General features: G+C 38.9%; 1 protein-coding gene and 1 pseudogene across 12 annotated transcripts in view; one reads left to right on the top strand and one right to left on the bottom strand.

The window, feature by feature from the left end:
- Nucleotides 1–27,881, bottom strand: part of Cep112 (centrosomal protein 112) — a 435,401-nt gene that overhangs the window by 153,046 nt on the left and 254,474 nt on the right. The window contains exon 1 of one of the 12 annotated variants that reach the window (NM_145688.2): nucleotides 24,695–24,961. The exons of 10 other annotated variants lie outside the window; for them this stretch is intronic. In NM_145688.2, the coding sequence (NP_663721.2) occupies nucleotides 24,695–24,742 (48 nt within the window). In that variant the 5' untranslated portion in view covers nucleotides 24,743–24,961. Of the gene's footprint in view, nucleotides 1–24,694; nucleotides 24,962–27,881 lie in introns of those variants that run through there. One more of the 12 variants, NM_029586.2, reaches the window with a different exon arrangement.
- Nucleotides 19,535–20,493, top strand: Olfr1397-ps1 (olfactory receptor 1397, pseudogene 1; annotated as a pseudogene).

The following is a 27,881-nucleotide window of genomic DNA, read 5'->3' as shown; positions in this document are numbered from 1 at the left end:
TCCTCTGTTGAGGGACATCTGAGTTCTTTTCAGCTTATGGCTATTATAAATAAGGCTGCTATGAACATAGTGGAGCATGTGTCCTTATTATATGTTGGAGTACCTTCTGGGTATATGCCCAGAAGTGGTATTACTGGGTCCTAAGGTAGTATTATCTGCAATTTTCTGAGGAACCGCCAGACTGATTTCCAGAGTGGTTGTACCTGCTTGCAATACGACCAACAATGGAGGAGTGTTCCTTTCTCCACATCCTGACCAGCATCTGCTGTTACCTGAGTTTTTTTATCTTAACTATTCTGACTGGTATGAGGTAGAATCTCAGGGTTGTTTTGATTTGTATTTCCCTGATGACTAAGGATGTTGAACATTTCTTTAGGTGCTTCATGACCATTCGAGTTTCCTCAGTTAATTCTTTCTTTAGCTCTGTACCCTATTTTTTAATAGGGTTATTTGGTTCTCTGGAGTCTAACTTCTTGAGTTCTTTGTATATATTGGATATTAGTCCTCTATCGAATGTGGGGTTGGTAAAGATCTTTTCCCAATCTGTTGGTTGCTGTTTTGTACTATTGACAGTGTCCTTTGCCTTACAGAAGTTTTGCAATTTTATGAGGTCCCATTTGTTAATTCTCGATCTTACGGTACAAGACTTTGCTGTTCTGTTCAGGAACTTTTCCCCTGTGCCCATATCTTCGAGGCTTTTCCAAACTTTCTCCTCTATAAGTTTCACTGTCTCAGGTTTTATGTGGAGTTCCTGGATCCATGCAGACTTGACCTTAGTACAAGGAGATAAGAATGGATCAATTCACATTCTTCTACATGCTAACTGCAGTTGTGCCAGCACCATTTGTTGAAAATGCTGTCTTTTTTCCACTGCATGATTTTAGCTCCCTTGTCAAAGATCAAGTGACCATAGGTGTGTGGGTTCATTTCTGAGTCTTCAATTCTATTCCATTGATCTGTCTGTCACTGTACCAGTACCATGCAGTTTTTATCATGATTGCTCTGTAGTACAGCTTGAGGTCGGGGATGGTGATTCTACCAGAGGTTCTTTTATTATTGAGAATAGTTTTTGCTATCCTAGGTTTTTTTGTTATTTCAGATGAATTTGCAAATTGCCCTTTCTAACTCTGTGAAGGATGAGTTGGAATTTTGATGGGGGTTGCATTGAATCTGTAGATTGCTTTTGGCAGGATAGCCATTTTGACTATATTGATCCTGCCAATCCAAGAGCATGAGAGATCTTCCCATCTTCTGAGATCTTCTTTGATTTCTTTCTTCAGAGACTTGAAGTTCTTATCATACATATCTTTCACTTCCTTAGAGTCACACCAAGGTATTTTATATTATTTGTGACTATTGTGAAGGGTGTTGTTTCCCTAATTTCTTTCACAGCCAGTTTATCCTTTGTGTAGAGAAAGGCCATTGATTTGTTTGAGTTAATTTTATATCCAGCTACTTGACTAAGGCTGTTTATCAGGTTTAGTTCTTCTCTGGTGGAATTTTTAGGATTACTTATATATACTATCATATCATCAGCAAATAGTGATATTTTGACTTCTTCCTTTCCAATTTGTATTCCTTTGATCTCCTTTAGTTGTCTAATTGCTCTGGCTAGGACTTTGAGTACCATATTGAATAGGTAGGGAGAAAGTGGGCAGCCTTGTCTAGTCCCTGATTTTAGTGGGATTGCTTCAAGTTTCTCTCCATTTATTTTGATGTTGGCTACCGGTTTTCTGTATATTGCTTTTATTATGTTTAGGTATGGGCCTTGAATTCTTGATCTTTCCAAGAATTTTATCATGAATGGGTGTTGGATTCTGTCAAATGCTTTCTCAGCATCTAACAAGATGATCGTGTGGTTTTTGTCTTTGAGTTTGTTTATATAGTGGATTACATTGATGGATTTCCATATATTAAACCATCCCTGCATCCCTGGAATGAAGCTTATTTGATCATGATGGATGACTGTTTTGAGGTGTTCTTGGATTCAGTTAGTGAGAATTTTATTGTTGTTTTTTTTTTGTTTTTTGTTTTTTTGTTTGTTTGTTTTTTTTTTTTTGCATCGACATTCATAAGGGAAATTGGTCTGAAGTTCTCTTTCTTAGTTGTGTCTTTATGTGGTTTAGGTATCAGAGTAATTGTGGCTTCATAGAATGAATTGGGTACAGTACCTTTTGTTTCTATTTTGTGGACTAGTGTGAGGAGAACTGGAATTAGGTCTTCTTTGAAGGTCTGATAGAATTCTGCACTAAACCCATCTGCTCCTGGGCTTTTTTGGTTGGGAGACTATTAATGACTGCTTCTTTTTCTTTAGGGGAAATGGGACTATTTAGATCATTAATCTGATCTTGATTTAACTTTGGTACCTGGTATCTGTCTAGAAACTTGTCCATTTCATCCAGGTTCTCCAGTTGTGTTGAGTATAGCCTTTTGTAGTAGGATCTGATGGTGTTTTGGATTTCCTCAGGTTCTGTTGCTATGTCTCCCTTTTCATTTCTGATTTTGTTAATTAGGATACTGTCCCTGTGCCTTCTAGTGATTCTGGCTAAGGGTTTATCTATCTGTTGATTTTCTCAAAGAACCAGCTCCTGGTTTGGTTTCATTCTTCTAATAATTCTTTTTGTTTCCACTTGATTGATTTTAGCCCTGAGTTTGATTATTTCCTGCCGTCTACTCCTCTTGGAACTATTTGCTTCTTTTTGTTCTAGAGCTTTCATTTGGGCTGTCAAGTGGCTAGTGTATGCTCTCTCCAGATTCTTTTTGGAGGCACTCAGAGCTATGATTTTTCCTCTTAGCACTGCTTTCATTATGTCCCATAAGTTTGGGTATGTTGTGGCTTCATTTTCATTAAATTCTAAAAAGTCTTTAACTTCTTTATTTCTTCTTTGACCAAATTATCATTGAGAAGAGTGTTTTTCAGCTACCATGTGTTTGTTGGCTTTTTATTATTTATGCTGTTATTGAAGACCAGCCTTATTCCATGGTGATCTGATAGGATACATGGAATTATTTCAATCTTCTTGTATCTGTTGAGGCCTGTTTTGTGACCAATTATATGGCCAGTTTTGGAGAAGGTATTGTGAGGTGCTGAGAAGAAGGTATATCCTTGTTTTTGGATAAAATGTTCTATAGATATCTCTTAAATCCATTTGGTTTACAACTTCTGTTAGTTTCACTGTCTCTGTTTAGTTTTTGTTTCTACGATCTGTCCATCGATGAGAGTGTACTGTCCATTGATGAGAGTTGGCCTCACCCACGATTATTGTGTGAGGTGCAATATGTGCTTTGAACTTTACTATAGTTTCTTTAATGAATGTGGATGCCCTTGCATTTGGAGCATAGATATTCAGAATTGAGAGTCCATCTTAGAAGATTTTACCTTTGATGAGTATGAAGTGCCCCTCCTTGTCTTTTTTGATAACTTTGGGTTGGAAGTCGATTTTATTCTAGATTAGAATGGCTACTCTAGCTTGTTTCTTCGGAACATTTGCTTGGCAAATTGTTTTCCAGCCTTTTACCCTGAAGTAGTATCTGTCTTTTCCCCTGAGGTGGGTTTCCTGAAAGCAGCAAAAAGTTGGGTCCTGTTTATGTAGCCAGTCTGTTACTCTATGTCTTTTTATTGGGGAATTGAGTCCATTGATATTAAGAGGTATTAAGGAAAAGTAATTGTTGCTTCCTGTTATTTTTTGTTGTTAGAGTTGGGATTCTGTTCTTGCAGCAGTCTTCTTTTAGGTTTGTTGAAGGATTACTTTCTTGCTTTTTCTAGGGTGTAGTTTCCATCCTTGTGTTGGTGTTTTCCCATTATTATCCCCCGAAGGGCTGAATTTGTGGATAGGTAGTATGTGAATTTGGCTTCGTCATGGAATACTTTGGTTTCTCCATCTATGGTAATTGAGAGTTTTGCTGGGTATAGTAGCCTGGACTGGCATTTGTGTTCTCTTAGGGACTGTATAACATCTCTCCAGGATCTTCTGGCTTTCATAGTCTCTGGTGAGAAGTCTGGTGTAATTCTAATAGGTCTTCCTTTATATGTTACTTGACCTTTTTACCTTACTGCTTTCTAATATTCTATCTTTATTTAGTGCATTTATTGTTCTGATTATTATGTATCGGGAGGAATTTCTTTTCTGGTCCAGTCTATTTGGAGTTCTGTAGGCTTCTTGAATGTTCATGGGCATCTCTTTCTTTAGGTTAAGATTTCTTGTATCATTTTGTTGAAGATATTTACTGGCCCATTAAGTTGGAAATCTTCCTAACCATCTATACCTATTATCCTTAGGTGTGGTCTTCTCTTTGTTTCCTGGATTTCCTTGATGTTTTGGGTTAGGATCTTTTTGCATTTTGCATTTTCTTTGATTGTTGTGTCCATGTTCTCTATGGAATCTTCTGCACCTGAGATTCTCTCTTCCATCTCTTGTAGTCTGTTGCTGATGCTCGAATCTATGTTTCCTGATTTCTTTCCTAGGGTTCCTATCCCCAGAGTTGTCTCCCTTTGGGTTTTCTTTATTGTTTCTACTTTCAGTTTTAGATCTTGGATGGTTTTGTTCAATTCCATCACCTGTTTGGTTCTGTTTTCCTGTAATTCTTTAAGGGATTTTTGTGTTTCCTTTTTAAGGTGTTCTACCTGTTCTGCAGTGTTTTCCTGTAATTCCATGAAGGATTTTTGTGCTTCCTCTTTAAGGGCTTCTACCTGTTTAGCAGTGTTCTCCTGTATTTCTTTAAGTCAGGTATTAATTTCCTTCTTAAAATCCTCTACCAGTGTCATGAGATATAATTTTATATCCCAATCTTGCTTTTCGGGTGTATCGGGGTATCCAGGACTCGCTGTGGTGGGCATACTGGGTTCTGATGATGCTCAGCAGTCCTGGTTTCTGTTAGTAAAATTCTTTCATTTGCCTTTCAACCTTTGGTAATCTCTGGTGTTAGATGTTCTAGCTGTCTCTGGCTGGAGCTTGTTCCTCCTGTGATTCTTTAGCCTCTGTCAGCACTCCTGGGAGACCAACTTGCTCCTGTGTCCCAGAGGTCAGAACACTCTCTGCAGGCAAGCTATCCTCTTGCAGGGAAGGGGCACAGAAGTCCCGAGCTCAGATCCACCTCCTGATTCCTGGGGTTAGAGACCTCCCTGGAGGCCAACTCCCCTCTGGCAGGGAAGGATGTCCAGGGGTCTCAGCTCTGTCTCCTGTCTGAGGATGAAGGCCCGAAGGAACCCTGTCCAAGAAGCTCTGTTGCTTCTACAGCCCATGTGCTCTACTGTGTAGACTGGTTGGTCTCAGTGATCCCAAGGTTCTGGGTGTGCTAGGGCCTGCCTTTGTCCTTTGACCCTGTTGCTGCTAGCACAAGACCCTCTTGGATTTTTGGAACTGATGTTGAGTTCCACTCAGCAGTGATCTCAAGGTCCCGGGTGTGCTAGGGAGCGTGCAGAGTGGAGAGTCCTCTGGGAACCTTAGAGCCCTCCTCCGAGATTGCACTGAAAATCCTGTACTGCTTTTAATATTCTTTGTTTTGTACATTTGGTGTTTTGACTACTATGTGACAGGAGGAATTTCTTTTCTGGTTCAATCTATTTGGAGTTCTGTAGGCTTCTTGTATGTTCATGGGCACTCTTTCTTTGTGTTAGGGCAGTTTTCTTCTATAATTTTGTTGAAGATATTTACTGGTCCTTTAAGTTAGGAATCTTCATTCTCATCTATACCTATTATCCTTAGGTTTGGTCTTCTCATTGTGTCTTGGATTTCCTGGATGTTTTGGGTTAGGCCTTTCTTGCACTTTGCATTTTCTTTGACTGTTGTGTCAATGTTTTCTATGATATCTTCAGCACCCGAGATTTTCTCTTCTATCTCTTTTATTCTGTTGGTGATGCTCACATCTATAACTCCTGACCTCTTTCCTAGGTTTTCTATCTCCAGAGATGTTGTCCTTTGTGATCTCTTTATTGTTTCTACTTCCATTTTTAGATCCTGGATGGTTTTGTTCCATTCCCTTACCTATTTGGTTGTGTTTTCCTGTAATTCTTTAAGGGATTTTTGTGCTTCCTCTTTAAGGGCTTCTAGCTGTTTATCTGTGTTCTCCTGTATGTCTTTACGGGAGTTATGTCCTTCTTAAAGTCCTCTATCAGCATCATGAGATGTGATTTTAAACCCAAATCTTGCTTTTCCAATGTGCTGGGGTAATCAGGACTTGCTGTTGTGGGAGAACTGAGTTCTGATGATGCCATGTAGCCTTGGTTTCTGTTGGTATGGTTCTTGTGCTTGACTTTCAATATCTGGTTATCTCTGGTGTTAGTTTGTTTTGCTTTCTCTGGCTTGAACTTGTCCCTCCTGTGGTCCTGTAAGTCTGTGTCAGCACTTCTGGGAGACCAGCTCTTCCCTGGCAGGGCATGTGCACATTACAGATGAGTCTTGGCTCTTATCTACAGAACTGATTGTCAATGGATACAGATCTATAACAGTTAGAAAAGAGGATCTCACACGTCAAGAGTATCCTAGATCAAGTCTGAGGTCACCAAAAAAGTGCTGAAAGATCAACTAAGGGGGAACCAAGAAAAAAGGTAGGGTAGGCTGGTTTATAAAAGACACTATACCAACTATTGGAGTAGGACCCATATCACAGTCTGATTGGGGAAAGAAGAATGTGGTAATAAGTACATAACTTATTCATAAAATACTTATCCTGACAATAAGGAGCTTCTATCCTTTATGGAAACCTACTGGAGCCAGCAGATGTCTGGATTATCTGGGCAATGGCTTGGGACACAAGCAATTCCTCCCATGGTTTTCTAAAGGAAAGGTGCAGAACTTCCCTCTTGTGGTTGCCCGTACCTGAGCAAACTTTTTAATGCCCCAGATTCTTAGTATCTCCAAACTTCTTTAGGGAATAATAACTTCAAAGAGTTCAAGGGCTAAGACATGAAGATGTCTGACACACAAAGGCACACGAAAAGTTCCATGAGACCAACAGATTCAGATTATGGGTGGTCAGTTGTTTCAAATTATGTCAAGCATTTTCTGAGAGTTTCTTTGAACAAATGAAGAAGTAACCTGAGCACCTGGGGTATCTGACCTTAAAAATACAGTTATTCACTTGGTGACAGTGTCAGCTTCTCATAAAACTTCTACAAAACATCTTGTACTTCTTCACTCAATTGAGGTGGAAATGACAAGAGGAAAGGGGCATTAAAAAAAAGTATGTGTAAACTTATACCCAGACCATAAATCCCTTTATCCACCAAATAAGCCTTTTCTCAAAACAGAACAGAACGAGAAAGCATGAAAAATTGAAGTTTGCAAAGACAGAAGTCACATAAGAGACAGGCAGGATCTTATTAGGGAAGTTGCCTGTCTAGGGCTGTTAGCTGGTAACAGACAGGCTTTGCTAGAGCCCATACCTCTCCTTGCACATGGGTTTAATGCTAACAAGTAGTGTAAGCATTGTTTCTCCAGGGAAGTCTTTGAGGCTTCAGAATCTGTCTCCTCCAGTCTGTTCTCAGAGTCTTCTATTTCCTCTCTCAGTCTGGCCACCATGCATACTGTTGCCATGTGTCTAACAGATGAGCTAAAGGCACAGGTTCTTCTGGCAAACTGAGATTGAACTTCAGCTCTCCAAATGCTAAGCACATCTAAGCCCCAACCTTATGGGGTTGGTGTAAGGAGAAAAAGATAAGCTTTTGCAGATCTGTCAAGACACGATTCAGTAAACATGGCTCATAAATGTGGGGCATTTCTGCTAGGAGTCAATGAGGGCAATTAGAGCAGAATCTAGTATCAAATGCAATGAAAACCACAATGCTATTCCCTAAAACCACATGGGCCGTGTTCCTTCTCAGACACTTAGTTGAATTGCACACCTATCTCGTTAACCATCTTTGAATATAATTGTGATTCGATTTCTTAAAAGCAGACCTTTGCAGAGTCCAACCTGCACTAATTACATTTTTCGCAGTTTAGTCCAATAAACTCAATTTCACAAACAACACTGTTTAAATCTCAGTTACCACAGTACATTTTCTGTGGTCTAGTTTACTAAACCATTTTCTGATTTTTAAAAGTGTCTTACTGATTCCAGCAATTCTTTATATACATAGAATACATATCCATTGTTAGGCACACATTTTGTTTTCTCTGGACCTGTACCTTGCTGTTCCTACTCCCCACTTTGAGGATACCTGTACCTTTTTTCAGTAGGCCTAGGCCTTAATGGCTGATACATCTTTATAGTCCTTCTGGATGTCTTTGAAGAACAAAAATTTACTTATTTTAAGTCTACATCTGTTATCTTTTTCTTTCATGTCTCATATGTTATATACTGAAAGAAGGGTTCTGCTTACCCAATATCACTAACATGCCTTCCTGTGTTTTCTCCTAGAAGTTTGTATTATGTTAGGACCATGGTTCATTTTAAATTGAATTCTGCATAAGCCTGTGTCACTAGGACTTACACAAGGGACAGTCCCCGTTTTATATATCTGTTTAAAGAGAGACTATTCTCTCACCCTTTACCTCTCTCTCTCTCTCTCTCTCTCACCCTTCCCTTCCTTTGGAGTAAGATTTCTATCCAATTTGAGCTAAGACACGATGGAATGATCTAGTATCTCATTGGCTAAATTTATAAGATGTAAGATTATTGTAATTTAAAATTGTATAAAAATATATTTTAATCCTTTAGGAGTTGATTGATGACTTTTCTTCAGTTTTTATCATAATATCCTGCTCATACAGTTAGTATTTACTAAATGCTTCACTTGAATATGAAGTAACCTGGTCATATTTGTGATACAGAAATTTGCAAAGAACCCAGAGATTCAGACACCATTGAGACACCCAATAGAAGATGTATCTGAATTTTCTTTTTCCTTTAATAGAGGTGATGCTAAACACAGAGGCACCAATCACTGTATTGCACAACTTTGTCATATAACCACTGATTGAAATATTGTTGAAGTTTTAAATTTTTGTAAGTGTAGCAAAGCTTTCACTGTACAAGATCAAAAGCTGAGGGCAACATTAGCTTTCAAATAAGACAGAATTAAGAAAAGATAACCCATGGGACACTGAGCACTTCTGTATCTTCTTCCACTCCCTACCCAACTACCCCTTCTCAGTGGATATAGTTGTAAGACCAAAGGGTGAGGCAGAAACAAAAAAAAAAAAACCAAACAAACCTCAAGAGTTATTCCTTTCTCTGCAAGGTTAATATGGGATTATCTTAAAACAAGGTTACTTGGAGGGCATCTCTTTAGAGTGATCTAAGATTAAAGTATCTACATCAGGAAAAAAACTGCTACATGACGAGGTCTTAGCTCTTTTGCACAATAGCACTCAAATAGCAGAGATGTAATTTTTTCAAAATTCTTAATCTTCTTGATATAATTGTCTTCGTGTGTGTTGTGTGCAAACATGTGCGCATGTGTGCATGGTGTGTGTCATGTGCATGTGTATATGTGTATGTTTTATGTGTATTTGGATGTGTGTGGGTTGCCTGATTATTTGGAAAGGTGTACATGGACACAAGTGGGAATTAGAGGACAACTTGTGGGAGTTCGTTTTAGTTCTGTCCTTCCAAAGTGTGGGTTCTGTGGATCATACATAGGTTGTTGGTCAGTCCTTACCTGCTGAGCCATCTCACTGACCTAAGAGCTTAATTTTTATTAAACTAAGTACTATCTGCTTATTACATTTTAATTCAACATAATCTCACAACCTGTGTCACTTATAAGATCACTGTTTTAGAACAGTTAAAGTAAAGGCAAAACCTACCCTGTTTTCACACTAATAGGTAGGTAGGTCGGTAGGTAGGGTGCATAGGTAGGTAGATAGCTAGCTAGCTAGATGATAGATAAAGAAAGATCGATAAATGGTCTTTAGTGAGGACTCTGAGAAAGCTAAATACCTGACCCTCTTTGTGAAACCTCATTGTATATTTTTCTCTAAAGTTTTCAAGTCCAAGATTTAGAACTAACATCTAAAAGTCTATTGTTCTGACTCTTGTGTTAAGTGTATCTTCTCTTTACAAATGTTACTATAACGTGTAGATTTCAAACACATATAGTGCTGGGCAGTGGTGGCGCACACCTTTAACCCCAGCACTTGGGAGGCAGAGGCAGGCGGATTTCTGAGTTCGAGGCCAGCCTGATCTACAGAGTGAGTTCCAGGACAGCCAAGGCTATACAGAGAAACCCTGTCTTGAAAAACCAAAACCAAACACACACACACACAAACACACACACACACACACACACACACACACACACACACACACACACAGTAATTGGAAAGGAGACACTGAACAGAGAATACCACTAAACAATCCAGCTACCTAGGAAAATGTTTTTTCCAGGTGTGGCACAGAGGCTACTGGGGTTCTAGGGGAATCAGGCTGCATCATAAGCTGGCAGAAGAGTCCAACAACAGTCAAATTGATGCTGACATTCACATGAAAATTTTAAGAGTAAAGGAGTAGAGGCTTGTAACAAAGAACTTGAAACCCTTGAGGCCAGGAAATATGCTGAAGCTTCCCATTCAGGGAAAGGAGGCCTAGAGCCTACTGTGTGACACTGTAAATGAGAAACATCATTTGCAATGTGAATGTTAGGGTGTTAGAGATTCCAGTAAGATGGGTCTTGTGCCAAAGACATGGAGCTGGATCAAGAGAGATCATATGTGTTGCAGACAAGAGAACTGGAGGAGCTTGCTATTGGAGGCCAGAATGTGCTATCATGAGCCATGGATTTCGGTTATAATTAAGTTCCTGTGTAAAAGCTTATGAGCAAGATGCGTCTCTGTGCTGCACACTTCCTTTGCAGCAAGATACCACTTAGGAAATGCAGGAAGTGGTGAGCCAGCAGTTCATGCAAGTAATGGTGTCTGTCCTTCCTGCGTCCTTTAGGTTTTTAAATTGTATGTTGGCTTTTGATTCCAATGTCTTTTGTGACTGCCCTGGTTTCCTGTAAGTTATTGTGACAGTCGGGACATGCCAATCTTCCCTGAGGAACTCTTTCCTGGAATGTGAAGCCCTGGTGCCATTAATGGTCCACGTGCAGAAGATTTTGTGAACTTGTATTTCTTTCTTGTGTACTGTGTAGGGCTGGTTATGACCAAAATCAGTTTAACTTTTTATATTAGGTTATTGCACTTAACTGCTATAGTCAAAATGATCAAATCTTTGTACATTAGAGATTTATTTAAATATTTTTCTACTGACATTTCTTTTTTTTAAGTTATAATTTTCTTTTATTTGTGGTTTCTAAGAACACCAAAGCACAGAACATCCTAGTAACAACAGCAACAGCATATGAGTAAGTTTCCTTATGACATTCGTAAAAACACAAAATGGCATGCTAGACAAGTCACAGTTACCTAGGCTTTAACCTTCTTGTCTAAAGAGAACACTCAGTCTGCTGCCGGACGCTTCCCCAACTACCTCAGTGGTCAGTACAGAACATAACAGAGTACAGTTAGTTCCTTTCCAGAATGAATCTTCGGATTCCATTTTTAGCATTCTCTACTGACATTTCTAATGCTAGTATAAATGTTTATTATCAATAAAGAATTACTTTAAATTCAAAAAAATAAGTCTATCATAGAAATGATAGATTTCTGTCATGTTTGTTTTATTTTGTTTGATTTTGTTATTCTCCATTCTTCTTTGGAGTGGGAAAATTTACTCTATGCAATGAAGATTGGAAGTATATGACGTAAGTTTTTCTTTTATAGGGTCCCTCATTAAGAGACCACCTTTAGCATTAAACTTTGAAATATAAGTTTTTGTTTATTTTAAATACTTTATCTTTAATCATGTGTATGTGTCTATGGGTATGTGTGTGTGAATGGAAGTGACTGCAGAGGCCAGAGTTCCCTGGAATAGGAGTTACAGGCAGTTGAAAGCCACCTCATGTGGGTTGTGGGAACCAAACGTGTCCTCTGCCAGATCAGTGCATACTTTTAAGCACTGGACCATCTCTCCAGACCCACAGTTTTAGGTTTTAAACATTGTTAGATCTGTTGTGATGCTGGAGATTCTTATAAGTGAGCTGAATACATTTTGTATTATTATGAGAGAACAATTAGTCTTTGAGGACAAGACTAATTGATGGAAGCTTAGGGTTAAGTAGTGATGGGACAGGAGTCAACCTGAGAAGGGGAAGGTTCCTGATGATCAGTCATCATTGCCAGCATCACTAGATTTAAATTACTCAGAAGACTATCTTGGTACATCTTTGAGGAAAACATCACAGAGACATTAAAATGAGGAGAAACAGCCCACCATGAATGAATGAGGGTGACGCCATCTTCTAGGTTAAGTTTCTGGACCAAATATGAAGAGGAAAAGAAGGAAGACAAATGAGCAGTGACACTCTAGCTCATGAATCAGATGGCACATGATCTGTGGCCTCATACGTGTGCCATCATGTCTTCTGCCATGAACTACAAACTGAGACAAAATAAATCATCCTTCCATTTGGTTGCTTCTATACAGTAGTTGGCCCCATCAATTATAAAGTACCCAATATGACACCTTACAACAGAAAATTAATAACTTTATATAGTACAATGTCAGTCTTCTGGTTTGAGTAATTGTATTATGCACAAGTAAGATGTTAAGAGAACCTTGATGAAAGGTACTTGTACTATTTTCTGAACTTTACAATAAGTAAAAGCAAGCTGTCTTTTAAAATGTTAGTCACAGGTAGTAGTTTTTAAAATAAGTGAGGTTTTCATAAACAATTACTGTTTGACAGTTTTGCAGTTAGTTTTAAGGTCATAGAGTCCAGATTTACCCTGTGAAGGTCTTAGGTAACACCTAAGATCTAATGCCTTTCAAATGCTGCACATTAAAGACTGTTCTCCCTTAAAACACTGCTGTCACCATAGGCTTCCTCTGATGCCTAGCTCTTACTCTAATGTAGAATTTTCTTACACATTATATAGTTTTCTAATTCCTTTATATCTTATTTTCATAAGAGTATGAAAATCTCCCATTAATCAATGACGAAGTTATTTATCTTTTGTAATCATTCTCAGAGCTGAAGAAACTATACAGTTTATGTTGCTAAAATATATGTTGGCTCATCGATTAATAAATTGTTACCAAAAATAAATATCTGAAGGAAGGTTAACATCATCCATTTCTGACTTCTCTCTGTACAGTGAAACTTCAAATACAATGTGGAATGGACCATTAGGTGTCATTTAAACATGGGACACATGATCACTTCTTGTTTGCAATAAGTCTCTAATAGATGCATTTCCTTCACTTCACTTTAATAAAGTAGCTGGAATTGAAAAACACCTTAATCCTTATCATGTAAAATTATAATTTTAAGAAATATAGGCCTAAACTACAATGCTTAAAATCTCATTTGGAAGTCTGCTAAAATTCCCATTCAAAAATAGAGGAGAAAGTGGGGAAAAGCCTCAAAGATATGCGCACAGGGGAAAATTCCTGAATAGAACAGCAATGGCTTGTGCTGTAAGATCGAGAATTGACAAATGGGACCTCATAAAATTGCAAAGCTTCTGTAAGGCAAAGGACACAGTCAATAAGACAAAAAGGCCACCAACAGACTGGAAAAGGATCTTTACCTATCCTAAATCAGATAGGGGACTAATATCTAATATATATAAAGAACTGAAGAAGGTAGACTCCAGAAAATCAGATAACCCCATTAAAAAGTGGGGCTCAGAGGTAAACAAAGAATTCTCACCTGAGGAATACCTAATGGCTGAGAAACACCTGAAAAAATGTTCACCATTCTTAATCATCAGAGAAATGCAAATCAAAACAGCCCTGAGATTCCATCTCATACTAGTCAGAATGGCTAAGATCAAAAATTCAGGTGACAGCAGATGCTGGCGAGGATGTGGAGAAAGAGGAACACTCCTCCATTGCTGGTGGGACTGCAAGCTTGTACAACCACTCTGGAAATCAGTCTGGCAGTTCCTTAGAAAATTGGGCATAGTACTACCGGATGATCCCGCAATACTCTCCTGGGCATATATCCAGAAGATGTTCCAACTGGTAAGAAAGAAACATGCTCCACTATGTTCATAGCAGCCTTATTTATAATAGCCAGAAGCTGGAAAGAACCCAGGTGTCCCTCAACAGAGGAATGGATACAGAAAATGTGGTACATTTACACAATGGAGTACTACTCAGCTATTAAAAAGAATGAATTTATGAAATTCCTAGGCAAATGGATTGACCTGGAGGGCATCATCCTGAGTGAGGTAACACAATCACAAAAGAACTCACATGATATGTACTCACTGATAAGTGGATATTAGCCCAGAAACTTAGGATACCCAAGATACAAGATACAAAGCACATGAAACTGAAGAAGAACAAAGACCAAAGTGTGGACACTTTGCCCCTTTTTAGAATTGGGAATAAAACACCCATGGAAGGAGTTACAGAAACAAAGTTTGGAGCTGAGACAAAAGGATGCACCATCTAGAGACTACCATATCTGGGGATCCATCCCATAATCAGCTGCCAAGCACAGACACCATTGCAAACACTAGCAAGATTTTGCTGAAAGGACCCTGATATAGCTGTCTCTTGTGAAACTATGCCGGGGCCTAGCAAACACAGAAGTGGATGCTCACAGTCAGCTATTGGATGGATCACAGGGCCCTCAATGGAGGAGCTAGAGAAAGTATCCAAGGAGCTAAAGGGATCTGCAACCCTATAGGTGGAACAACAATAAGAACTAACCAGTACCCCCTGGAGCTCGTGTCTCTAGCTGCATATGTATCAGAAGATGGCCTAGCTGGCCATCAGTGGAAAGAGAGGCTCATTGGTCGTGCAAACTTTATATGCCTCAGTACAGGGGAACGCCAGGGCCAAGAAGTAAGAGTGGGTGGGTAGGGGAGTTGGGGGGAGAGTAGGGGGGGAATTTGGGATAGCATTGGAAATGTAAATGAGGAAAATACCTAATAGAAAAATTTAAAAAATACAATAAAAATATGAAAACCAGTAATATATCCAGCTGTCACAAATCAGGTTCAAACATACTGATATTTTATGAGATATTTTCCATGACCCTGGGTTGTTTCTGTGCAGTGTTCTGAGGATGTCTATTGATCTGTTAAAATTATGCAGTAGAAACAAATGTATTTTCGTTGCCAAGAAAATACCATAGATGAATATTAAATATACTTCTGCTAGCCAAAACTCACATCTGTACACACTTAAGCTCCAGTTCTTCTTTTTTTCAACAGTAATTTGTAATACCTTTCTGAAACACGCAGAAATGTTATACGATATTCTACACCTGGGTGAGCTACTAATTATAAATACAGTGCTACAGGCTATGCAGTCACAACAATTGGTACAGTCTTAACTGTGGCTATGTATATCATATGTGTAAATGTTACTGTCTCTTTTTGGTTATATATATATATATATATATATATATATATGTGTGTGTGTGTGTGTGTGTGTGTGTGTGTGTGTGTGTGTATACAAAGTACTGAAATACTGCAAAGATTTTTTTAAAAAAGAATATAAAGTTCAAAGCAAATTCTAGTGCTGCTGTAAGCAACCAATTAAGGGAAAAAATACCTTAAGAGGAGTTTAAGAGACAGATAGGAACTTCCTACAATTTTGGAACTCAAATACTTTGAAGAATTCTCATCCAACAGACCAATATTTAAAATTATTTAAAAGAATTAATTCACTGAGAGTGCCAAATATCACAAGAATGCTTTAAAATGCTAATTTTTTGAAGTGTGAGAAATTAGTACATTTAGCTGGATGATAGAGAAGAAAATATGCCGAGTTTTATTTCTAAAATATGATTTAAAAACTTTTACAAGTAACCAAAATGAATACAATTGAATATAATATACAATTTAAAATTTTTATAATTTTTATTTTTCAAATTGTAATTTTTCAAAATAATGGTGACTTTTCAATTCTTAAAGACTAATCTGTAACTTAAATATAGGGGTTTAAAAGCATAACTTTTTCTATCTTCTTTTTATGTATAATGTTTTTGTATGTATGTATGTATGTATGTATGTATGTATGTTGTTGAATCACGGTTTCTCTGTAAAGCCCTGGTCATTCTGAAACTCACTCTGTAGTCCAAGCTGGCCTGGAACTCAGAGATCTATCTACCCCTGTCTCCCAAGTGCTAGAATTGAAGGCATGCACCACCACTGCCTGGCTTGATGTTTTCATTTTTAATAATCGCATGTTTATTAGTCACTTTACACATTGCAAAAATAAAATACCTGACCAAAACAGTGTAAAGAAGGAGGGTTTATGTTAGCTCACGTTTCAGAGCTGTAGGCAGTCATGTTAAGCAGTGGGTGGGGATGAGGTGGAAGCTGAGAGTGATGAATACGCACTTGTGCTCATCACACTTTCTTTTTATTCAGGACTACAACCTACAAAATGATACCACCCACATTTAGGATGTCTACCCACTTCAATGAACAATCTAGAAATCCTCAGACATGCTCAGGAATTTATCACCAAGGGATCCTAAATCTCACCAAGTTGATATCATCAAAGTGACATGCAAAGTGACATGCAGTGACTTAGAAACAGGTTTCAATAAATTGGAAAATAAAGAAGGAATAGGTCAGCTGGGCAGTAGTGGTGCACACCTTTAATCCCCGAACTTGGGAGGCAGAGGTGGTGGATTTCTGAGTTTGAGGTCAGCCTGGTCACAGGGAGAGTTCCAGGACAGCCAGGGCTATATTATAGTGTCTCAAAAACAAAAGGAAGGAGGAGCAGATCAATGTCTAGACACATAGGTGGACCTATAGGTGGAACAACATTATGAACTAACCAGTACCCTGGAGCTCTTGACTCTAGCTGCATATGTATCAAAAGATGGCCTAGTCGGCCATCACTGGAAAGAGAGGCCCATTGGACTTGCAAATTTTATATGCCCCAGTACAGGGGAACGCCAGGGCCAAAAAGGGGGAGTGGGTGGGTAGGGGAGTGGGGGTGGGTGGGTATGGGGGACTTTTGGTATAGCATTGGAAATGTAAATGAGCTAAATACCTAATAAAAAATGGAAAAAAATGGGAAAAAAAAGAAATTAAAAAAAAAAACCAGAAAAATCCCAGCTCAGAGGAGTAGAAGTAGAGGTCTCTACTCTTAACAAAGAAGCTCTTTGTAATCCGTACCTGCTGGGAAAGGGAGAATCAGTTTTCTCTAATGCAGAGTTTCTGGGTATCACAGTCCAGGTCAATCCTCATGGTCAGGTATAGGTGGCCAACACAAAATGGATTCCATATTTTTGGTGGTGGTAGTGGGGTGTGTGTGTACTTTTTTTCTTCCTTCCTTCCTTCCTTCCTTCCTTCCTTTCTTTCTTTCTTTCTTTTGTGAAAGTGAAAAGAAAGAAAGAAGATGATGTTGGATGGGTTGGGGTGTAGCAAAGATCTGAGAGAAGTTGAGAAAAAAGATTGTGATCAAATTTATTGTATGAAAAATTTTAAATAAAAAAGCCCTCCTATGTTAATGTAATATGCATTGAGGTTTAAGAATTCTGGAATCTACCTAAAGCTTTACTACAGAGCAATTGTGATAAAAACTGAATGGTACTGATATAACGACAGAAAAGTAGACCAATGGAAAAGAATTGAAGACCCAGAAATGAACCCACACACCTAAGGTCACTTGATCTTCAACAAGGGAGCTAAAACCATCCAGTGGAAAAAAGACAGCATTTTCAACAAATGGTCCTGGCACAACTGGTGGTTATCATGTAGAAGAATGTGAATTGATCCATTCCTATCTCCTTGTACTAAGGTCAAATCTAAGTGGATCAAGGAGCTCCACATAAAACCAGAGACACTGAAACTTATAGAGAAGAAAGTGGGGAAAATCCTCAAAGATATTGGCACAGGGGAAAAATTCCTGAATAGAATAGCAATGGCTTGTGCTGTAAGATCGAGGATTGACAAATGGGACCTCATGAAACTGCAAAGCTTCTGTAAGGGAAAAGACACCATCAATAAGACAAAAAGGCCACCGACTGATTGGGAAAGGATCTTTACCTATCCTAAATCAGATAGAGGACTAATATCCAATATATATAAAGAACTCAAGAAGGTGGACTCCAGAAAATCAAATAACCCCATTAAAAATGGGCTCAGAGCTAAACAAAGAATTCTCACCTGAGGAATACCTAATGGCTGAGAAACACCTGAAAAAATGTTCAGCATCCTTAATCATCAGGGAAATGCAAATCAAAACAGCCCTGAGATTCCATCTCACACCAGTCAGAATGGCTAAGATCAAAAATTCATGTGACAGCAGATGCAGGCGAGGATGTGGAGAAAGAGGAACACTCCTCCACTGTTGGTGGGACTGCAAGCTTGTACAACCACTCTGGAAATCAGTCTGGCGGTTCCTCAGAAAATTGGACATAGTACTACAGGAGGATCCCGCAATACCTCTCCTGGGCATATATCCAGAAGATGTCCCAACCGGTAAGAAGGACACATGCTCCACTATGTTCATAGCAGCCTTATTTATAATAGCCAGAAGCTGGAAAGAACACAGATGCCCCTCAACAGAGGAATGGATACAAAAAATGTGGTACATTTACACAATGGAGTACTACTCAGCTATTAAAAAGAATGAATTTATGAAATTCCTAGGCAAATGGTTGGACCTGGAGGGCATTATCCTGAGTGAGGTAACCCAATCACAAAAGTACTCAAATGATATGTACTCACTGATAAGTGGATATTAGCCCAGAAACTTAGAATACCCAAGATATAAGTTACAATTTGCAAAACACATGAATCTCAAGAAGAACCAAGACCAAAGTGTGGACACTTTGCCCCTTCTTAGAATTAGGAACAAAACACCCATGGAAGGAGTTACAGAGACAAAGTTTGGAGCTGAGACAAAAGGATGAACCATCTAGAGACTGCCATATTCAGGGATCCATCCCATAATCAGCCTCCAAATGCTGACACCATTGCATACACTAGCAAGATTTTGCTGATAGGACCCTGATATAGCTGTCTCTAGTGAGACTATGCCGGGGCCTAGCAAACACATAAGTGGATGCTCACAGTCAGCTATTGGATGGATCACAGGGCCCCCAATGGAGGAGCTAGAGAAAATACCCAAGGAGCTAAAGGGATCTGCAACCCTATAGGTGGAACAACATTATGAACTAACCAGTACCCCGGAGCTCATGACTCTAGCTGCATATGTATCAGAAGATGGCCTAGTCGGCCATCACTGGAAAGAGAGGCCCATTGGACTTGCAAACTTTATATGCCCCAGTACAAGGGAACGCCAGGGCCAAGAAGTGGAAGTGGGTGGGTAGGGGAGTGGGGGGAACGGTATGGGGGATTTTTGGGATAGCATTGGAAATGTAAATGAGGAAAATACCTAAAAAAAAGAAATAGATAAGAGAATAATCCTCACTGTTCAGCTTCTGGCTGTTGATGATTCAGTATTGTACTTCTGAGGGCCAATCTGTAATATATACTTCTTGATTGTACTGATTGAACAATGATACCATACTGATGCTGTTTTTAATGTGGATTGCAGATTCTGTATGTTGTATCCATCAAGTATGTCAGAAATAACTAACTTCACTCATGATCCTTTCTACTTCATCCTCACCGGCATCCCAGGATTTGAGGATATCCATCTCTGGATCTCCATCCCCTTCTGTCTCTACACCATCTCCATCATGGGCAACACCACCATCCTCACTGTCATCTGCACAGAGCCATCTCTTCACCAGCTCATTACCTCTTCCTCTCCATGCTGGCCCTCACTGACCTGGGTCTCGCTCTCACCACACTCCCTACCATCATGCACCTCCTTTGGTTCAACATTCGGGAAATCAGCTTTGAAGCCTGCTTTGCACAGTTCTTCTTCCTCCATGGGTTCTCATTCATGGAATCATCTGTTCTATTGGCCATGTCCTTTGACCGTTACGTGGCCATCTGCTGCCCACTCCACTATGCCTCCATCCTCACCAGTGAGGTCATTGCTAGAATAGGGTTGGCCATCATTTGCCGCTGTGTCTTGGCTGTTCTTCCCTTCCTTTTCCTGCTCAAGCGCCTGTCCTTCTGCCATTCCCACCTTCTTTCACACTCCTACTGCCTCCACCAGGATATGATTCACCTGGTCTGCACTGACATCAGGGTCAACAGCTGGTATGCATTTGCTCTGGTCCTGCTCATTATTATATTGAACCCTCTGCTCATTGTACTCTCCTATGCAGTTATCCTGAAGAGTGTCTTGAACACAGCCACTTGGACTGAACGACTTCGGGCTCTGAACAACTGTCTGTCCCACATGCTGGCTGTTCTGGTTCTCTATGTCCCTATGGTTGGTGTGTCTATGACTCACCGCTTTGCCAAGCATGCCTCTCCACTGGTCCATGTTCTCATGGCCAATATCTACCTGCTAGCACCTCCTGTGATGTACCCCATCATTTACAGTGTAAAGACCAAGCAGATCCGTCAAGGAATTACTCGCCTCCTCTTGCAGAGAAAGGTGCACTGAAGACTGAAGTTTATATAGAAAAGAGTACTTTTATAAATATAACATGGAGTCAAGCATGAATATCACTTCCATAAAATTGGCATACCAAGGATGTGGAATGGAAGATTTGCTTAGTTGATACTCTCAGCTAATAAGAGGAACGTTATTGCTTGACTAGAAAAAAAAGAATTCTGGAATTTTGGTTTCTTTAAAAATCAGAGAAATATTATAAAGAATATCCACAGTAGCTGACTATGATTGGCCTCAATCTATCAGAAGCATGGTTTTGCTATCTGCAGATAGTTTCTGCAACTGTGTGATGTTTGGATTTCTGGGAACTTTTTAGAGGGTATATGAATGCTATTGGGATAGGTGTGGTTGGTGGTCGTTGGTCACTCAAGGGGGTTGGTTGAGGTAGTCATGGTCAAAGAATAAACAAAAGGAAAAAATTAGATTCAAGAATTTGTCTTCCTCTCTATCCTTCCTTCTTGCCTACCCAGTGATAGGTGATGAAACTGGGGGTGGGGATAAGATTAGGGAAAATAACTTACAAAGTAGCAAAGACCCACTACAAGTGGTGCCTAAGCATTGGGCTCAATAAAGAAAAAAATGAAAAATTTGATTTCAAATGCCACATAGAAAATGACAGGGACAAAGGAATGAATTTATTTATTTATTTTTACACTAGCAAAGAGTTTATTGCAGCTGCTACCACTAGGATATCTTTTCCTCCCAGAGGGGATTTTCTGGGTGTTCTTGTTTTTTCTTTTTTCTATATTGTTTCAAAAAAGTTTGGAAGAATGGCCGAACAGTTGGAAAAATTGTGAGTGACAATGGAGGGGCTTGAGAAACAAACAAACAAACAAACAAACAAGAAATGGCTGAATGGGAAAAACAAAGGGGTCACTCTATATTTTTTGAAAGGGCTTCACTTTGTGGTACTACTGGAGAGGTTGGAGGTGGAGGTGGAAGCACTTGGAAGCAAGGAGCACTGAAAAACAGAGAGCAAAAAAGCTTAGTCCTGGTGACTGAGCGAGAGAGTAAGGGTTTCGCACAGGAAGAAAATTGGAAAGAAACTGTGCTGGAAGGCAATCAGATCAGAGAAAATGTATGGTTTTGCTGTGAAAAAGTGGGAGGACAATCTGATGAAACAGCCTGTTATGAGAGAAAGAGCTAATATCAAACCAACCTCACTACCAGAGTTGGAGGAGTGGCAGCCCGGCCGGGGTTATGAGATCACCACCAGATTTTTCAGTAGTTGTACATCAAATGCTTGCTAATAGTGTGGAACAAGGTCATGATGAGATAGGATAGCGTCCTACAGAAATGATTGATATAAGGCATTTTAAAGAGGTCACGATTTCATACGGGATGCACTTGCCTTAAGTGAAAAATTTCTAAATAACGGGTCTACTCAAAATAGAATTATTTCCCAAGACTTGAAGGGATTAGTAACAGCTGTAATAGAGGCCAGTTTGAAGTTGCAATAATTAACATGGTGAAGGAAAGAAGACAGAGATATTGAAGAGCAAAATAGAGTGAGGGGAATGAATATAGTAAAAGATCAGTTGCTGGGTGAAAGGTGGCACTCTGATATACAAGAACAGATTCAGTTTGATGACACTGCTATAGAACAATGCCACTTAGTGGCTTTAAGAGCTTGGGACAAAGTTGAAGAGCCTAAGAAAACATCCCCCTTGTTTATAAAGATTATACAAGGCTTTGGAGAAGCCACTGATTTTTTTTACAAAGATTAGTCTCAGCTATAAGAAAGCTATATCAGACCCTGATGCAAGACAGGGCTTAATAGTGACCTTGGCATTTGAAAATGTGAACAATGAATGTAAAAAGTTATTGAAGGTACTAACAGTGCCTATGTATGAATGGATAAGGGATAAGAGCAATATTGGTTCTAAAGTGTTCCATGCTAATATAATAGGTCAAGCTATAGCTAGAGGTCTCCTATATCAAAATGTCAGGTGCTTCAATTGCAGGAAATACAATCATTTGCAAAGAGTCTGTGCCCACATCAAAAGCCTCAGATTTCAAAATACCGATTGTGTAAACTATGAGAAATCAAGTATTTTGTGCAGGAAAAGTGAACAAGCTATTTCTTGGAGCGATGGTTTGCCTAAATCTCAAACAGAAAGAATGCCTTGGCTTTCTCGGGTGTGTACACAATGCAGCAAAGGATGCCCTGATTTTAGGAATAAAGACTCAAAAGAGCTATTCAAGGTAATTTCTTACTATCAGGAAACAGCACTGGGGCCTTGGCTTGGGGTTTCACAGCAAAAATTCTGAGCCAAGTCAGTGAAGGCATAACATGCAACAAAGGAAAAATAAAAAACCCAGAGATAGATTAATAATGATATCGTAACTTTAAATTTTCTGAATGTTAATGAGAAAGGAACAACAGCAGCAGAAAGACTTTGTGTTATAGAAAAACCTGTGGAATTAAATCAACCTATATACTATAAGGATGTATTAATATCAGAATGGAAGCCAGTGCAAGTTTTGCATTGGGAATAAGTATTTGTTTATATATCCACAGAAAATGAAAAGCGGTGGATACCACTGAAACAGATAAAGATTAGAATTGAGCAGGAGAAGTCTCCTGAAAACCATGGTTACTAACCTAGAAAATGTTTATTTCATTGAAAATGTCTCTTTCTAATTTCCTGCTACACACAGCACAATTAATGGCTTAAAACAGAAGGCAGGGAAAGAAATGACAGATTTGAGAATCTTGGAATATTGGTTTCTTTAAAACACACAGAGATATTATAAGAATGTGCTTTTGCTTTATTCCAAGGTGTAGGGAAGTGGTAGGGAAGTGGGTTTCGTCGGACTCTGCAGCAGCTGACTATGATTTGCCGCATGCTCTAGCAGAAGCATGGTTGTGCCAGCTGCAGATAGTTCCTGAGATTGTGTGATGTTTGGAATTCTGAGAAGTTTTTAGAGTGTATATAAATGCCACAATAGGTGTGATCAGTAGTTGTTGGTCATCCAGGGGGTTGGTTGAGGTTTGCTAGTAGTTATTATGGTCAAAGAAGAAACAACAGGAAAGAAATTAGATTCACTGATATTCTCTCTCTCTCTCATCTCCTCCTTTCTCTATCTAGTGAGGGGGTGTAAGATGAATGGTAGGAAAGAGAAGAACCCACAAAGTAGCAAAGACCAGCTACAGTAATATAGTAAAAATGACTGTATCATCACAAGAAATATATTTTGCACTTTTATGTCTTTCTTTATATTTCAGCTTGTTTTATCAAATATATAGATGATCTTGTTATATATTAAAACAAACTAAACCCAAAAAACATAGTAGTTATTTATAGAACCATGCTCATTATCAAATCATTAATAATTGCTTAAAAGTGGAAGCAAACCAAGTGTCCATCAACAGATATAAAGATAAATAAAATGTGATATATCTACATAATGATTTTTGACACAGGCTATGACACTCCAGTATCAGATGAAATATATCAGTCACAAAATTGTATGTACTGAATGATTCCTTTGTACCAGACACCTAGAGAAGTTAAATATACAGAAAGACAGAGCAGTGGGTAGCAAGGGCTGGGGAGAATTAATGGTGAATTGCTGTCTGAAAGATACTATTTTGGTTTTTTGAGATTAAGTGTTCTGGAGATGAAAATGGGAACAGCTGCACAACTCAAGTATACTTAATGCTGTGGTAGTATATAATACAATTTTTAAATGCTATATTTTGTCATATATTTAAATCAAATTTAATATTAATTAATTTAATTAAAGTAAATACAAAAAATAAGAAAAGGCAGAAAAAAGAAATGATATTATGCAAATATTTTCCCAAAAGGCATGAAACTGTAGCAAAACTTTAGGACAATGGTACTTTGTAAAATTTTAAGTAATCGGTAAATACAATTAGCTTACAATGTATCATTTCTAGAAAATTCTGCTCAGTTCCTTCAGTTCACTCTTGACTTTGAGACACCATCCTAGATGTTTCCAAGGCAATTTAGTCCAACAAAATTACATGATGATCTTAATTTCAGTTAAATGTAATGATGGTTGTTTCTAATACTAAGCCTTCCCTCCCACTAAAATTAATCTTTTTAATGGGAAGGGCTGTTTTCATATCACCAGTGTCTAAATTTACCTTATTATGAGAATTAGGGTATTTTAAAAATCACCTCAGACATAGAGGTATCTCTCTGTTTCTCATTCTTACCATATTTTCTTTGGGGACCGATGGTCCTGTATCCCTCAGTGGTCTCATACTGTCTGCCTGCTTGGCTGGTGGGGCATTACACTTCTTTCTTTTTATTCTTGTTAGTTCCGGGCATGTCTTTCCTTGGGAGTGGGGAGGTCTAAGGTTAGACCCCACTAGGATCACAGAGGTGATGGCAACACCATAAGCTTACGGGACAGGCAAAGCCACGGTGCCTTTCTTCGATGTGCCTCTACCCTGACAAGTGACCCTACTGAGAAACCCCTCATCTGCCAGGGAGGGGTGAGGCCTGACAGTGACATCACAATCACTTTGCTTGTCTTCAGATAATAGTTGGCAAAACCTTAGAGCTTAGTGGCCAGCACATTCTTTTCTCTCTGATTTTGAGTGGAAAGACCAGAAACAGGCAGAAGTTATCGCAGGGTTGGGACAGGGAACAATATGAACAGATAGTGACTCCTAAATAGTCCTGTTCAGCTTACAAAATACGTATACATTTGGAAAGACAGAAAAATCACACAAAGTGTCATCTAACCATAACTTTCCACATGTTCATGTGTGTGAGCCTTTCTGTGGGTGACTTCTCTATGTCTTACTCTGCAGTGTGTATCACGATGACGATTTTCAAAATACACCTAGAATCTCACCACTTTCTGCTATACTCTGGTCCCACCCACTGACATTTCTCACTTGCATGATCAAAATAGCTTCTTAGCTAGCTTCCTATATTGTTCTCAGACAGCTAGGTTTTCCCTTCAAGGAGAAACATTCTCATGTCTCCCTTTACTCAGAGTTAAATCCAAGCCCTTGCCTCCCATGGAGAATGGATCAGTGCTCTGGAACTCTGTGCATCTCATCCCAATTACTCCTCTCCACTTACACATCACACTTGCTCCAAGCTGCTCCTTGGCCATACACGTTCTGCCTTCTGCCTTGGGGGCTGTTCAGATTTTAGTGATCCATTTATCCAGAAACTGACATGGCCCATAACAACTTCTCAATGAATTGAAATATGGGTGTGCTTTTCAAATGGTCCCAGTTCCTGTGACTTCAGAGTTTTTTAATCTTCTTTATCATTACATTAGACAACTTAAAATTATCTAAGTCACCTATATAAATATAAACCATAGCATACAGTCAAGAGTTCCTGTTAGGCTCAACTGACATGATATCTGCTTTGCCCTAATTAACCAAGGCTGTATACATCATAGGTATCAAATGTGCAGAGTGAGTGAGTGTGTGTGTGTGTGTGTGTGTGTGTGTGTGTGTGTGTGTGTGTGTGAGAGAGAGAGAGAGAGAGAGAGAGAGAGAGAGAGAGGGAGAGAGAGAGAGAGGTGTATGTTGTCTTTCATCTCCTTATTCCTTTCTGATTCTCCTATAGCCTCCTCCCACTTCCAATGATAGGTTCTTTTTGCCTTTTGGCACCATGCAAGCAACAGACCCATGCTTTCTTAGCTGTGGTCCTAAAACCCAGTTTTTGTCAGTAGCTTAGGAGAACTATACAGGAAAATCCTACACTTCCTTAAACGGAAATTACTCACTAGCTGCAAAACAGTGCCAACAAAGGGGGCAACCTTTAATGCAGAGATGAGAGAGATATACCAAGAAACTAGGGGCTTAAGTGATCTTTTACAATAGTATTTCCTGCCCCTGTCTGGCTCCTCCCCTACAATAGTCACCTAATAATTCCAGACTGTTATATGAAAGAGAAATAAAATATGCTGTCCAGTTAAATAACTGTATTTTAATGAGTTTTTTTAAACAAAAGCTTGGTCTCACTCTAATACAGAGGGAACAGTAAAATTTTGTCTTTGAACTTATTAATACAGTGACTTATACTGTTTCTGATATCAAACCATGTTTGCATTCCTGAAAACAAAGCCATGTGATTGTGGCATACAATGTTATAAAAATGTAAATAAATTTTGTCCATTGAATTAAAAAAGTCCACAATTAAGATCATGTCTAGAGGTATACATTTTTTTTCTAAAACAATTTTTTATTAGATATTTTCTTCATTTACATTTCAAATACTATCCAGAAAGTCCTCTATACCCTTCACCCGCCCTGCTCCCTAACCCACCCACTCCAGCTACCTGGCTCTGGCATTCCTCTGTCCTGGGGCATATAATCTTCACAAGACCAAGGGCCTCTTCTCCCAATGATGGCAGACTAGGCCATCTTCTGCTACATATGCAGCTAGAGACAGGAGCTCATGGGTACTGGTTAGTTCATATTGTTGTAAGGTATAAGTTTTTTGAAGTGTTGATTACCTATGCAATATTATCCAAGAAAGGTCCTAGTCAGAGAGATGAGTAGTCTTCAGGTCCATTGTATAAGAGTAAAAGACATATACAGTTTGAGTGCTAACCTTAAACATTCACAAACATAAAAAAAACCTTGTGTGCATGAGCTACAAATGCTTATTTCTGTTATTTGATAAAAACTCTTTCAATCTGAACTAAAATCTGAAGATAACAATGAGTTCAAGTAAGTTCCCAAATCAAAACGTTTTACTACATTAACCTGAAAGGTTTTCATTTATTCAAGCTTTTAATTTTTCACTTATGAGCATTCAAACAGAGACTTCTAATAAATGGCAGAATCCTCATTTTTAAATGGTTTTACTAGAACATTAGAAAGGTTGGCTGGAGAATAATGAGGATTCTCTGATTTATAATCTTCAAATGCTTAATTTAAAATTAAACAATCACATATATTTCTGGATTTTTCCAAAAAAATTTTGTTTTGTTTTGTTTTGTTTTGAGATGAGGTTTCCTTCATGTATCCCAGATTGGCTTGAACTTGTTATAGAGTTAAGCATGAGCTTGGATTCCTGGTCCTCTGGCCTACACCTTCCAAGTAGAGGGACTACTGATTTGTTCCCCAGGGTTTATAGAAAAGAAGAGTGCTCTAACTTCCTGCAGAGGCAGAGAGGGGGAGAGCAGGAGACAGGGAACATGCAACCCTATGGAACAGAGCAGCCTGCTTTAGTTCCATCTGAGACTTCCCATTAGCACGGAGCTTGGCAGTTCTGCCAGGTAAGATGGACCCTTTGCAGCTTGAATATGCAAGAAATCTGAGATCTCTATATATTCTACGTACTAACACTCTGCCAAATGTTTAATTTATTGGTAAAGATCTTTTCCTATTCCCTAGCCTACATCTTTGCTTGATGATGGTAACC

Source organism: Mus musculus, chromosome 11, assembly GCF_000001635.26.
Source record: "Mus musculus strain C57BL/6J chromosome 11, GRCm38.p6 C57BL/6J".
In the NCBI taxonomy this organism is placed as follows: Eukaryota; Metazoa; Chordata; class Mammalia; order Rodentia; family Muridae; genus Mus; species Mus musculus.
This window is presented reverse-complemented; position numbering and strand designations above follow the sequence as displayed.